The sequence below is a fragment of the Ambystoma mexicanum genome, chromosome 4q, assembly GCF_040938575.1.
Source record: "Ambystoma mexicanum isolate Mex_15411 chromosome 4q, UKY_AmexF1_1, whole genome shotgun sequence".
NCBI classification, from domain to species: domain Eukaryota; kingdom Metazoa; phylum Chordata; class Amphibia; order Caudata; family Ambystomatidae; genus Ambystoma; species Ambystoma mexicanum.
Window position 1 is genome coordinate 1,187,216,896 of NC_090928.1, and position 13,790 is coordinate 1,187,230,685.

The 13,790-nt window shown below is 46.0% G+C and overlaps 1 protein-coding gene across 1 annotated transcript in view; it reads right to left on the reverse strand.

The window, feature by feature from the left end:
* DNAH8 (dynein axonemal heavy chain 8) overlaps nt 1-13,790 on the reverse strand; it is an 8,835,797-nt gene that overhangs the window by 5,249,919 nt on the left and 3,572,088 nt on the right. The window contains exon 27 of the mRNA XM_069608756.1: nt 9,563-9,756. Within this exon, the coding sequence (XP_069464857.1) occupies nt 9,563-9,756 (194 nt within the window). The remainder of the gene's footprint in view (nt 1-9,562; nt 9,757-13,790) is intronic.

Here is a 13,790-nt window from a genome sequence, read left to right on the forward strand (position 1 = left end):
ATTTACACATCAGTTATTAAACATTTCACTATTATCAAGCAGTTGAAAAATCACGTTACTAATACACACCACGGCACTCAATAGATTCTGGACAAGTTAGGCTCAAAATGAAGTGTGAGCAAAATGGCACTCCAGCAATTTAAAAGGGAGCGAAAGACAAAGTTAGACAGAAATTGAGCAGCACAAGTCTTTGATAAAGATCACACAGTTCAGGGTAGTTAGCGGTTAAGTCTTTGCCAAGAGTTCAGGACGAAGTTAGTCAGCAGAAAGGTTAGTTTAAAGAATGGAGAAGGACAAGCTCTCGGATTGGCAAAAGTTTTCACACACTTTCACCATGGCTGGATGAAACAAACAACTGGATTTGAACAGTACCTTAAATGGAGAAGAAGGCTGTAGCTGAAGCTGTCAGGTCCTGCAGGCTCACGGTTCTTGAAGCGACTGTCAGAATGACACGAAGTAGGACGACTGGAGGGTACTGCACTGCCCAGAGAAGAAACCAGCAGAAGAGCAAAGCAACAAATAAAAGGTGCGCTCCTTAAAACGCAAGCAGGATACGTTCCTCCTGGCTATCTGGTTCACTGTAGCTCTGTGTAGCAAATTTGACCAGAGAAGGGAGGCCTGATGAGCAGTTTGGTAAACTGGTTGTTCCTATCAGCTCAAGGGGAGAAGATTCCTTGCAGATCTTCCCTGTCGTTGGAGTATGAAGATTCAGACCTGCAGCAGGGCTTCACAGGGCTTCACAGGGAGGTTCAGTCGTGGTAGGGGTCCTCTTCTGTCAGCTCCTCTTCGGTTCTCTCATTCCAGTGGCGACTTTGCCTTTCCAGCCCCAGAGACCTGCTTTTTATGCAGTTTTCCCCCATTCACACAGCATGGCTCTCAATCACACAGCAGGGTGGCTGTCCCGCCGGGACAGTCACCACAGCCAATCAGATCAGAGTGCGACATGGGTCTCCAAGAAGACCCTGTGCAGGGAGTCCTGAAGCCCTCCATCACATCCTGTCCCCCCAGACATACAGGCGCCTAAGGAGGGCTTCTGTGCACAAGCCTGTGAAAGGATAGCGACCAAAGGAACCAAACGTGGTTTGGCGCGCACAGTAAAACACGAGAAAGACTTTTACGAAAAGAAATGGTGACTAAACCCAGCCGGAACCGTATAAAAATGTATATGGTCTAGCGGGTTTAAGCTCGAGGCTACCAAGTTAGCCTAAAACAATACCAGGGCTATTTAAGATAAACGTGGTAGGAACAATAGGGTAGTTACCACTGCCACCAGCCAAGTCTTAATGAAAAGGGAGCCAACAATGCTCCAAGAGAAACAGACAAAAAGGGATAAGTATTAACCCTTTCCAGAACTCTATTTAAGATAGTTTGTACTGGGTCAGTAAGTTTTTAAAAGAGACTAATAAAGTCAATGGCAACTTTACATGTTCTAGGAGACAGGAGTCAGTCCCAGAAAATGGAGTCGGAGTTGGGAAGTCAAAATGACAACCCTGTGTCACCGCACTGAAGGTGCTGTGTAACACACAGTAAAAGGTTGATACCTATGGAGTAGGTGAGGCTCCACAGTCTATGAACACAAGAAAATGTTAAAAACACACAGCAAAACACATGTATGAGTGGGAAAAAAGGCTCACACTCTTACCAGGTGAAAGAAATAAATCCTAGGAATCCAGCAAAGTTGCTGAGGGACTCCGTAGGTAAGGGAAATGATCCATTCTGGAGAATTCTCCCTAACACTACTCCCCACTCCCCCCATCCCCCAGAATAAGGGACAGAAGGATTTAATCCACTCCTGGATGAATCTCTACCTCTAGTCGGTTAAAAACATCCTAGAGAGACATCAGCATTTTGGTGGTGACATCCTGCTCTTTGCTCAATGGTGAAATCAAACCCTTGCAGGCAGATTGACCATCTTAGAAGTTTTGGGTTCTCTGCTTTCATTTGCATTAACCATCTTAAGGGTTGGTGGTCAGTTTGGAACACAAAAGTAGATCCATACAAGTATGGTCTAAACTTCTTCAAAGACCACACAATGGCAAAACATTCACGCTCTATGGTTGCCCACCTTGTTTCTGGTTCCTTCAGTTTCCTACTAATGAAGCAAATGGGGTGCTCCCTACCTTTCTCATACAGTTGACCAAGGACTGCACCTATACCTGTATTGGATGCATCTGTCTGCACAATGAAGGGTTGGTGATAATCAGGAGCTTTTAGGATTGGAGCTTGACAAAAGGCTTTATTCAGGCTTTCAAAGGCATGAATGCCCTCCTCATTCCATCTAACCTTTTTAGGGAGTTTTGGAGAGGAGTTCACATTCAAGGGAGAAGCTATGGTCCCATAGTTCTCTATGAAATTCCTGTAGTACCCAGTGAGACCTAGGAAGGCTCTCACTTGGATTTGAGTAGTAGAGGTGGCCCAGTTTTGTTCAGCTTGTACTTCGCTAAGCAATGGCCTTATTTCACCTCCTCCTACCTCATGACCAAGGTAGACCACTTTGGTCTGACCAAGTTGACATTTGCTTGCCTTCATGGTCAGATGGGCCTGCTCAAGAACCTGCAAAACATATCCTAAGTGATCAACATGTTCTTTCCATGTAGGGCTGAAAACTGCAATGTCATCCAAGTATGCCATGCAGAAGTCCTCCACCCCATTCAGAACTTCATTGACCATCCTTTGGAATGTAGCAGGTGCATTCTTTAGTCCAAAAGGCATAACCTAAACTGGTGGAGGCCTGCTGGGGTTGAGAATGCAGTTTTCTCCTTGGCATGGTCTGTCAGGGCTATTTGCCAATAGCCTGACATTAGATCAAATGTACTGAGGTACCTGGCTGAACTAAGTCTATCCACCAGTTCACCTGTCCTTGGCAAAGGATGGGCATCAGTCTTTGTGACTGCATTTAGAGCTCTACAGTCCACACATAATCTCAACTCTTTGGATCCTGCCTTTGGTGCTAGAACAACTGGACTAGACCATGGACTTGTAGAGGACTCTATAACCCTCAGATCAAGCATCTTGTTGACCTCTCCTTTGATGGGGGATCTCACATGTTCTGACATTCGGTAACCTCTGCTTTTCACAGGTAGTCACCAGTGAGAATATCATGCTGGCCCCAAGGGGTCAGGCCTGGTGAAAGTGAAAACATGGAGGCAAGCTGATTTAACAGAATATTGTAATCTTCCTGTTGTTCAGAAGTCAGTTGAGAAGAGAGATTGACTCCTTCTATGTTCTCATCCAAAGGTTGGCCTCTGAAGAGGTTAGGTAGAGGTTCACTCTGCTCCTCCTCTCGAGCTGAAGCTAGATGCAAAGCTCCCACTTCTGGTCTCGAGACATATGACTTCAAATGGTTGGTGTGAAAGGCTCTGGGAGCCTCCTTAGGTCTGCCCAAGTCCACCAAATAGTTCACCTCTCCAGGTTTGCCCACAACCTTGAAGGGTCCTATCCATTTGTCCTGCAAGGCCCTCTTCATTGTTGGCACCACAACTAATACAAGATGGTCTTGAGTAAACTCAACCATGCTGGCCTTCTGGTCATGCCAATGTTTGACCAGAGCCTGACCTGCTTTTAAGCTCTCACTAGCTTCTGCCATCATGTGTGACATTCTCCTCCGTAGACCTATCACATAGTCAGTCACTCTGGGGGAAGGAGCACTCTCCAACCCCCCCTTTATCAGGGCCAATGGACCTCTGACTGGATGGCCATAGAGAAGTTCAAAGGGACTGTAACCAACTCCCTCCTGAGTAACTTCTCTATAATCAAAGAGAAGGCATGGCAGTAGAATGTCCCACTTTATTTTAAGGGGTTCCTCTAAAGCACCTATCATGCTCTTCATAGTACAATTAAACCTCTCCACTAGTCCATTTGCCTGTGGATGGCAGGCTGCAGAGAACTTTTAAGTGACACCACAGTTTTTCCACATGGCTTGCATGTAGTGGGACATAAAATTGGACCCCCTGTCGGATATCACTTCCTTAGGAAACCCTACTCTGGTAAAAATACCAAGTAGAGCCTTAGCCATAGCCTGAGCCATAACAGCCCTCATAGGTATTGCTTCTGGGTATCTTGTAGCATTGTCCACTACAACCAAGATAAACCTGTTCCCTGAAGATGTGGGAGGGTCAAGCGGACTGACAATGTCGATGCCCACCCTCTCAAAAAGAAAGCATTCCCACCACTGGGAGAGGCACCAGTGGTGCCACATTCTTGGCTCCACTCTTACCAGAGGTTTGGCAAGTGTGACAGCTTCTACAGAATTTGTCAACTTCTGAACTCATCTTAGACCAGTAGAAGTATAGGGAGAGCCTTTCCTTGGTCTTTTTGAAGCTCAAATGACCAGCCAAAGGTATCTCGTGGGCCAACTGTAGGAACTGGAGTCTGTTGGCTAGGGGCACTACAATTATTTTGCAGTGCCAGGGATAGACTCAGTCGGTTCACTGTAGAAGAGGCCATCTTCCCAGCTCAACCTATGCTTCCCAACTTCTTGACCATCAAGTTGAAAAGCAGCCTGTTGTCGAAGACCTTCGATAGTAGGACACTCTCTTTGTCATCTGCTGAAGTCTGCCCTGTTGGGTCCACTTTCTGCCAGTAAAGACTGCAGCTCAGGATGGTCAACAGGGTCAAGATCTCCAACCAAAACAGTGTCTTCCTCCAGATCTGACTCTTCAGAAACTGGACCAACCACACATGGTTGTACCTCACACTTTGTCTCAGCACGTGGAGGAGTCACAGGTATGACCTTGGACAGTCCTGCGGATTTCCTTGTTGGTAGCACAGGGGTGCTGTCTGTTTTTTTCCTTGAGGTCTTGGGTTTCCCCATTGCCTCTTTCTTTCCAGAAATAGCAGTAAGCAACTCCTGTGGAGTGGGAGTGATAGGCCTAGTGAGCTCCTGATTCCTTTTACTGTGAGACAGGCCTGGGTGTACCACACACAACTCCAAGAGTTTTCAGGTCATTACCCAACACGACTCTCCCAGGCAGTTCACGCTGCACACTAACAGGTATTTTGACAGTCATATCATTACACTGGATGAGAGCTGGTAACTGGGGAAGTATTTTTACAGGGCCTCCAGCTAACTTGGTGAGGTGTTTGGGTGCCTTAGCAACATCCTCCACCTTGAAAAATGATTCATCCACCACAGTTATGCTGGCTCCAGTGTCTTGGATGCCAGGAGTCTCCTGGCCATTCACAAGAACACTATCGTTATAATACTTTTTAGTATAATCTGGGATGGAATTAGAGACATCTAAATTTTGTTGTTCCCACACAACCAGGGGTACTAAAGAAACACTAGCTGGGACTCTCGTGGGTTCATCAGCCAGTAGGTGAATGTTTCTACTTGCCATAGGTACTTCTTCCTCTGGGGGGAAGGCTAAGGAGAAAGTGTGGACCCCTGAAGGTTTACCCTTACATCTGGGATTCCCTTTCACATGGTCAGTTGATCCACAAACATAACATTTCCCAAACGTTTTGATGAATGGGGGTTTCTTCTGATCTCCATCTGGTTTGGATCCAGATGCTGCACTAGCCTGATTTTATTTCCATTGTGGTTTACTCTTATGTTGCTGTTTGTGGCCCTCTTTTGGAATGGAGGTATTTGAATTCTCCTTGTTATCTTTCTTTGGCTACTTTCCCTTATCCTTCTTCTGAGTTGCCCCAGAATCCTTGTGAGTAGCCCTGTTGGCAACCCACAAGTCAGCAGCCTTAGCTAACTTCTTTGGATCTATCTCCTTAGAATCAGCCAAGTGCTGTCTGATCTTAGGAGAGCAGGCATCAGAAATTGACTCCAACATACAAGATTTCTCATACTTTCATAAGTGCTTACTCTGTAACCCTTAACCTAACCATCTAAGTTTTTCAAACATTCACATACCCAGGTAGCCCAAGGAGCACCATCATGCTTTTTGAGGGTCCTAAACCTCTTAAGGTACTGGGAAGGGGTCTTCCCAAACCTAGCAATTAAAGCTAGCTTCAAACACTCATAATCCATTCTATTCACCTCCCCCAACTCCATCACAACATCAGATGCAACAGTGGGTAGCCTAGAGAAGAGCCAAGGAAGCACCTGATTCCCTGTAATGTCTTGGATCCCATGGTTATATTCAAACATTGCCAACCAATCCAAAATATCAAGCTAAACCTCATACATGCCCCCAATTTCTTTAGACATTCGGGGTCTCTTAGGACTGGAAGACCTAGAAGACTCTGGGAGAGATGCATTTTCAATAGGCAACATTTTCATTTCTAAGGCATGATTCAACTCAATTTCTCTGAGTTTCAGTTATTGATGCTTTTGTTCAGTTTGAGCATTTAAATGTTTAAATTCCAATTCAAGCCTCATCTTTTCTAGAGCAATGAATTCAGGACTGAGCGTCTGACCTGTAGGGGTCCAGTGGACTAAGGTTGAGGTTGCTGAGCAGGTAAGGGAGCAGTGAGGCCTACATTATGAGACACAGCTACTTCCTCTAACTCATCAATAATAGACACATTATCATCCTCATTATTTTCCACATTTGCTGAGGGGTCAGGTATTTCAGACTCACCTTCAAGACTTTGTTTCTCAAACAACCTTTCAATCAATTCAGACCTTTAACAAAGAGATTCCTTTCTCTAAACAGATTTTTCAGATAATCCACAGTGTAACTCAGGAGGGTCTCCTGACTGTAGTTTTCCATATCAGACATGATTAATATTGCTTTTTAGTGATGTTTAGCCTTGTGGTTAGTTGATCCAAGGTAATAGCAGCACTGTAGGTGTAATCACTATTCTTGATCCTCACCGCTGTACACCAGTGTTAGGCAGAATTATATGCAGAACCCTTTGGGAACAGCATACACAAATAGGACTACAAGTTACAGTACAAATTCACCTTTGGTACAAGCCTGTACTACACAGTAAAGTGGTAGCGATGGCTGAGCAGCCAGACTTATCTCAAAAGTAAAGTGAGCAGTATCAATAGTTACACAAAGGACAGCAATTACTATGATTCAAACAAACACTGACTCAAGGTTTCTGAGTAAAAGAATATATATTTATTTACACATCAATTATTAAACATTTCACTATTATCAAGTAGTTGAAAAATCACGTTACTAATACACTACAACGCACCCAATAGATTCTGGACAAGTTAGGCTCAAAATGAAGTCTGAGCAGAATGACACTCCATCAATTTAAATGGGAGGGGAAGACAAAGTTAGAAAGAAATTGAGCAGCACCAACAAGTAAGTAAGCAAGGCAATCTAGAAAAAGGAACTACAGTGAGGAAATCAAATTAAAGGGAGCTGGCCCAAAGTCAATGGATCAAAGTCTTTGCAGAGGACCACACAGTTCAGAGTAGTTCGCGGTTGAGTCTTTGCCAAGAGTTCAGAACGAAGTTGGTTGAACGAAAAGTTACTTTAAAGAATGGAGAAGGACAAGCCCTCAGATTGGCGAAATATTTCGGCTGTACGAAACGAACCACCGGGTTAGCACAGTACCTTTAAAGCAGACGAATGCTGTAGCTGAGGCAGACACTCCTGGCAGGTCCTGCAGGCTCACGGTTCCTGAAGCGACTGTCGGACTGACAAGAAGAAGAAAGACTGGAGGGTCCTGCACTGCCCAGGGAAGAAACCAGCAGCAGAGCAAAGCGACAAATAAAAGGTGCACTCCTTAAAATGCAAGCAGGGTCCGTTCCTTCTGGCTATCCGGTTCATTGTAGCTCTGTACAGCAAATTCGACCAGAGAAGGGAGGCCTGGGGAGCAGTTTGGTGAACTAGTTGTTCCCACCAGCTCAAGGGGAGAAGATTCCTTGCAGAATTTCCCTTTTGTTGAAGTTGAAGATTCGGATCCGCAGCAAGGCTTCACCGGGCGGTTCTGTCCTGGTATAGGTACTCTTCTGTCAGCTTCTCCTCAGTTCTCTCGATCCAGTGGCGACTCTGCCTTTTCAGTCCCAGAGACCTGCTTTTTATGCAGTTTTCCACCATTCACACAGCCTGGCTGTCAATTACACAGCAGGGGACAGTCACCACAGCCAATCATATCAGATTGCGACATGGGTCTCCAAGGAGACCCTGTGCAGGAAGTCCTAAACCCCTCCCTCACATCCTGTCCCCCTCAGACATACAGGCGCCTAAGGAGGACTTCTGTGCAGAAGCCCGCGAAAGGACGGCGAACTAAGAACAAAACCTGGTTTTGGCGCGCAGAGGAAAACACGAGAAAGACTTTTCCAAAAAGAAATGGCGAATAAACCCAGCCCGAACCGTATAAAATCGTACATGGTCCAGCAGGTTTAAGTTTGAGGCTACCAAGATAGCCTAAAACAATACCAAGGCTATGTAAAATAACCGCAATACGAAAAATAGGGGAGTTACCACAGCCACCAGCTATGTCATAATGTAAATGGAATGAAACAATGTTCCAAGAGAAACAGACAAAAAGGGATAAGTATTAACACTTTCCAGAACTCTATGTAAGACAGTTTGTACTGGGTCTAAGAGTTTTAAGAGACTAATAAAGCCAATGGCAACTTTACATGTTCTGAGAGACAGTAGTCATTCTCAGAAAATGGAGTCGGAGTTGGAAAGTCTGAAAAAGACAACCCTGTGTCACTGCACTGAAGGTGCTGTGTAACACACAGTAAAAAGATAATGCCTATGGAGTAGGTGAGGCTCCTGAGTCTATGAACACAAGAAAATGTTAAACAGACACAGCAAAACACATGTAAGAGTTGGAAAAAAGGCTCACACTCTTACCAGGTGAAAAAATTAATCTTAGAAATCCAGCAAAGCTGCTGACGGACTCAGTAGGTAAGGGAAATTAGCCATTCTGGAGAATTCTCCCTAACAGCAAGGATCTTGGGGTTGGTCACCCTGAGTTACCTGGGGTCACCCAGATGTGGACACCCTGCTCACTGTGCTCACAGAGGCACAGCTTCACCTCACTGATGAGGCTCAACAAGGCTGAAACACGTGTATAGGGTTGCTGTTGGTACTCTTGTTCAGAGAAGAATTGCCATAGCATTTCGGTGCTGGACTGGCCATGTGGGCAGGACAAAGACTAATATGCAAATGGATATTTCCCATCTGTGAAAGGTACAGTGAGCAAAAAGTGTGTGCTGCAAACTCTCGTCTCAGAACAGATTCTCATGCCATGTTCTTTCTGGAGAGGAGCGCCTGCTACCTTTTTTGAAATAACTTGATGGAAGGGCTTGAAATGGTTGAATAGCCTTCTTCTTACCAAATGCTGTTTCACTAATCTGCTATCATTCACTGAAAACTCCATTAAATTACCAAAGAAACAAGATCATATACTGGTAGCAGTGAAAGCCTTCTGATTCTTAAAATAAGTGATAAAGACATACACATGATTAAAAGTGTATGAAATAATAACTGCTGAGAGAAAACTACACACTGCCATAATACATCAACTCAAACATAGAAAGACAAAACAAGAACTGTAACATGACTGCATTCATTATGGGAATGGACAGTAGTGCAATAGTATGTAGGACTGACACATTCACAGTAAAATAAATGTATGTTTAAAATATGCACTTTAGTTTTCAGGAAAAGTTAAACAATAATCATACCTTAACTTTTGATTCTCTATCTTCTGTCCAAAGGCCTTTAAATTTCTGAAATTCTTGCAGGGCATCACCAGCAATTTTTCTTACAGAGTTAAGAGATGTAGAAAGCAAGAGGGCAAGTTTTGAAATGTCTTTGTGCTCTGCCACACTTAAATAAAAATTCCTTTTTTTTTTCGATTGACTGGTCTCGTCAATTTCTGAAAATATAAGTATATTTCCATTTATGATAATAAACAATCATTATCTGTAGCAAAATTCAAACTTTTCACAATGTAAGCCAATGACACCACCATTGATGCTATGGTCCACATGCACAACATGTCTACCTGTAGAGCAGGCACTGAGGCCCCTTGTGGCTGAATTTCACAGTGCTTGTAACTCACTTAGGTGCTTGACTGAGGTTATCGGTACCAGGAACGCGACCTAACATGAAACCAGCTTCATGTTGCAATTGTGAATGGGCTCTTAGTATGCCGTCATTAATGCTGATAGAGTTTTTTGAGTCATCAACTTGACAGCGGTTGTGGCACCAGTGGGAAGGTTCTAAGGAGAGAGAAACGTTTTGACTGCTGGGTTGGAGAGAAACGATGATGATTGAGGACTTCTTGAATAGGCTGTGATAGCTGAAAGATGAACTTTAGGTAATGCTTGGAATAGGCCTGTGTGAGGGTGTGTAACAGACAGACGCAAGGATAGCATGTGGATTGGCAAAGACTTTTATTAATAACAGAAACAAGTAGGAGTTGGAAGAAACATAACTAGCCCTACCTCTAAGAGGGGTTTCCCAAACTCAACAAAACTAGCTAATCAAACTACCGGTATCAGAATGTCCCAAGTAAAGTTTGCCGTCCTGTGTCTAAATCCTATCCTACACAAGCTAAACTCAACATAATGTGAAAAGGGGAAATGTCTCTTTGACTGCCGACCTGCAGCCCGGCCTTAGTTAAAAACAAAAGTTCCAAAAGGTGTTTAAAAGCAAGCAAACGTTCTGCAAGACTCAAGGGGTCGATTCCCTTTCTCCTGAGTCGTTCTACTTTATCCAAGATTGCCTCTATGTCTTATGGGGTCAGGATGAGTATTTATATTTACTTAACAAGCCTGGCTCTCAGGCCCTGCAACAAGGTAGAATGGCCTGGACACCTTTTCCAAGCCGTCCTGGTGGTCCCAGGCCCTTGGTGGGCAGTCCCAGCTTGCAGATACTGCGATGATAAAGAAAATCCTGGTTCTCTCTCCAAAGCTGTGTTGAGGCTACCTGACCCTTTTCTCACTACTGTCTCCTTGGTGCATTATCCTGCCAAGTAGGATACTAAATGTTCTCGTTCACAGGGTTTTCTCTCTCTGATTTCCCTTCAACCTACAGCCTTGGTTTATTCTCCTACCAAGGTCTCTGAGTGTCACTTGTACATGTAAGCTTCATATTCTTCTTAATCACTGTTTGGGGTGTATGGCTGCACCATGGGTCCCAGGCCCCCTTCCCTTGGTTGTTCTCATAGCTATCTCTCTCAGATTTCTCTTCACCCGACAGCCTTGGTTTACTCTCCTGCCAGGGTCTGTGGATATCATTTGTATATGTAAAGTTTGTAATCATCTTTATTACTGTTTGGGGTTGCGCTTCCCCAAGTGTGGGCCCCAGACACCCTTCACTTGGTTACTCTCCCAATTTTCTTGGTCTGATTTGTCTTCAAGCCACAGCCTTGGTTTACTCCCCTGCCAAGGTCTGTGAGTGTCATCCGTCTATACAAAGTTTGTATTCCTCTTTTTTTAAACTTCTTTTTATTGAGTTTACAACAGGAAAAACATTTTTTCCCCAACTTGAGGTTATGTTTGGTCACTGTCCTGTCCATCCCGACCCACAGTTACCCCTTGCCCTCGTGTAGCCATTCCCTAATATTTTGCAGTTGGGTTGCCTCATAATACTGCCTAAAGTTGGGAGGGCTAGCCCTCTCTCGCTCCTGGGAGCCTCCAGCAAGCGCCTGTTAATCCTTGCCCGCTTCCCCTCCAATATTAATTTGTTCGATAGGGAGTGCAATTCCCTGAAGAATCTCCTTGGTACTGCCTGCGGGATTGCCTGGAATAGGTACAACATACGTGGAAGCGTGACCATCTTGACTGCAGCTAACCTCCCTAGCAAAGAGATTCTCAGTGCCATTTGCAAAAGTCCTTCTTTATTCCTTCTAGGAGGGGAAGGTAATTTGCTGCGTACCCCACTTGAGTGTCGGGGTAATCTGGATTCCGAGGTATCTTATTCCCCCTGGTCTCCACACAAATGAGGTCCAACACGTGTCGAGAGCAATGTATGTTTTAAGGATAATGCAATAATCTGTATTTTGGAATATTGAGAGCAAATCTTTTTTCAAGAAATAATTGAAACTCTGAAGCTTGAGTAAGGGTGAAATCAAACACTGGAAATAACTCTGAAGTAATATTATTCTTTGGTGTGACATCTAACACCAAGTCTAAGAGAGCAAGTGTGGCGCTGCCCGATGACGGGCACGCACGCGGCAGCGTGACGTTGCACGCCACCGCGTGCAGCATAAATAAACGGGCCGTTTCCCGGACGCGCAGAGCGACCGGGAAGCCCGAACAGCAAGGACCTGTGTGAGGTGTCTTCCTTGTTAGTTGGGGGCTACGGGACCGCATGGGGGCATGGACGAACCCTCAACAGTGGCGACGAGTGGGGGAAACGATGCCCGGACCCGGCGGTGAATATTAATACAATTTTTTCACCGAAACGAGGTGGATGCAACCCTTCGTTTCTTTGCCGCGGGTAGTGCGTTACCCATGCGGCTGGGGGCCATTTTGGAACACAAGCTGTGGGACTTCACGAGGCTCCGGTTTCAGTTCGGAAGCGGTCCCAAGCTTAATTTTTGGAACCCCTGACAGCAAGAAGGCAAACCTGCAGGAATATGTGCCTATCTTCAATTTTGGCTTTTCTTTGGGTTTACTACGTTGAGTGGAAGCAAGGAAGAAGGCTTTGGGCCTAGGATCTATATGACCCACACACTTTTTCCTCTTCTAATCTTTGGAACATTTGAAGGCTGAACAGTTCATCCTCATCTCTTTCATCATCAGGATGATGGACACACTCTGTTTCATCCTCTTCATCATCAAGGTGGTGCATCTTCATCAACAGGTGGGTGGCCACGCTGATTTCACCCTCTTCATCATCACAAGGTGCTGCAGTGACTGTGGAGTTTGAGTTGCGGCCCCGGTGTTCCATGCTGGGGTGCCTGTGCGCTCAGACTCATGAGTGACACTGAGGACCAAGGTGGCGCAGCGGCAGTTCAGCGGCCTCCTCCACCCCCACCACGTGCGCCACCTCAGGGGCAGCTTGTGCAGCAACCTCCACTTATTCAGGCGGCTCCTCAAGGTCTTCCACCTTTGGTACAGCCTGCGGAGGGGCCCGTTGCTCCACAGAACCCTCCGGTCAAGGCCCAGGCACGCACCCAGGCGGCTCTGCAGCCCATCCCCGAGTTTGATGTGTCGGGCCCACCATCTAGCCTAGGGCCCAGATGGAGATGGTGGGTGGACCGTCTGGACATGTACTTTTGAGCGGCCCAGGTGGTGGAGGATGACACCAGGCTGGCAACCATGCTGTATTCGGCAGGACCGTCCGTGCAAGAGATTTTTGAATCGCTGCCGCCTGGGGATGGATCATATGGTCAGGCGAAGGCTGCCCTGCAGGCTTACTTCTTGCCTCTTGCCAACGCGGACTATGAGCGTTTTGTGATGCTATCGGCCAAGCAGAAGGACGATGAATCTCTGGACTCATTCTATGGCCGTCTGCGGTGTCTCTCCTTAGCCTGCGCCTGGGGGGATGCAGAGGACATGATTAGGACAATGCTCATCCAGGCTTGCTCATCAGGCAAACTCAGGCGCCAGGTGCTACAAGAACCAGGCATCACGCTGCAGCGCATCCTTGAATTGGGGAGGTGCCATGAGGTGTCAGAGGCAAGAGCAACCAAGATGGAGGCAGGGTCGCGCCCCATCAAGACTTAGGAGGTATGTGCGATGTGGCGCGGCGGCAGGGGTGTCAGAAGGCCTGGAGGTGTTCCCCGAGAGAGGCCGAAAGGGCAGGGGAAATTTGCATAAAGTGTGGATACGACATGCCCCACCAAGCAGAGTGCCCGGCAGCAGGAAAGACATGTGGGCGGTGTGGCTTGCCAGACCATTTTTCCAGGGTATGCAAGGCGGCAACGCCTGTGCTGGTACCGAGAGGCCCAGGCCTGGC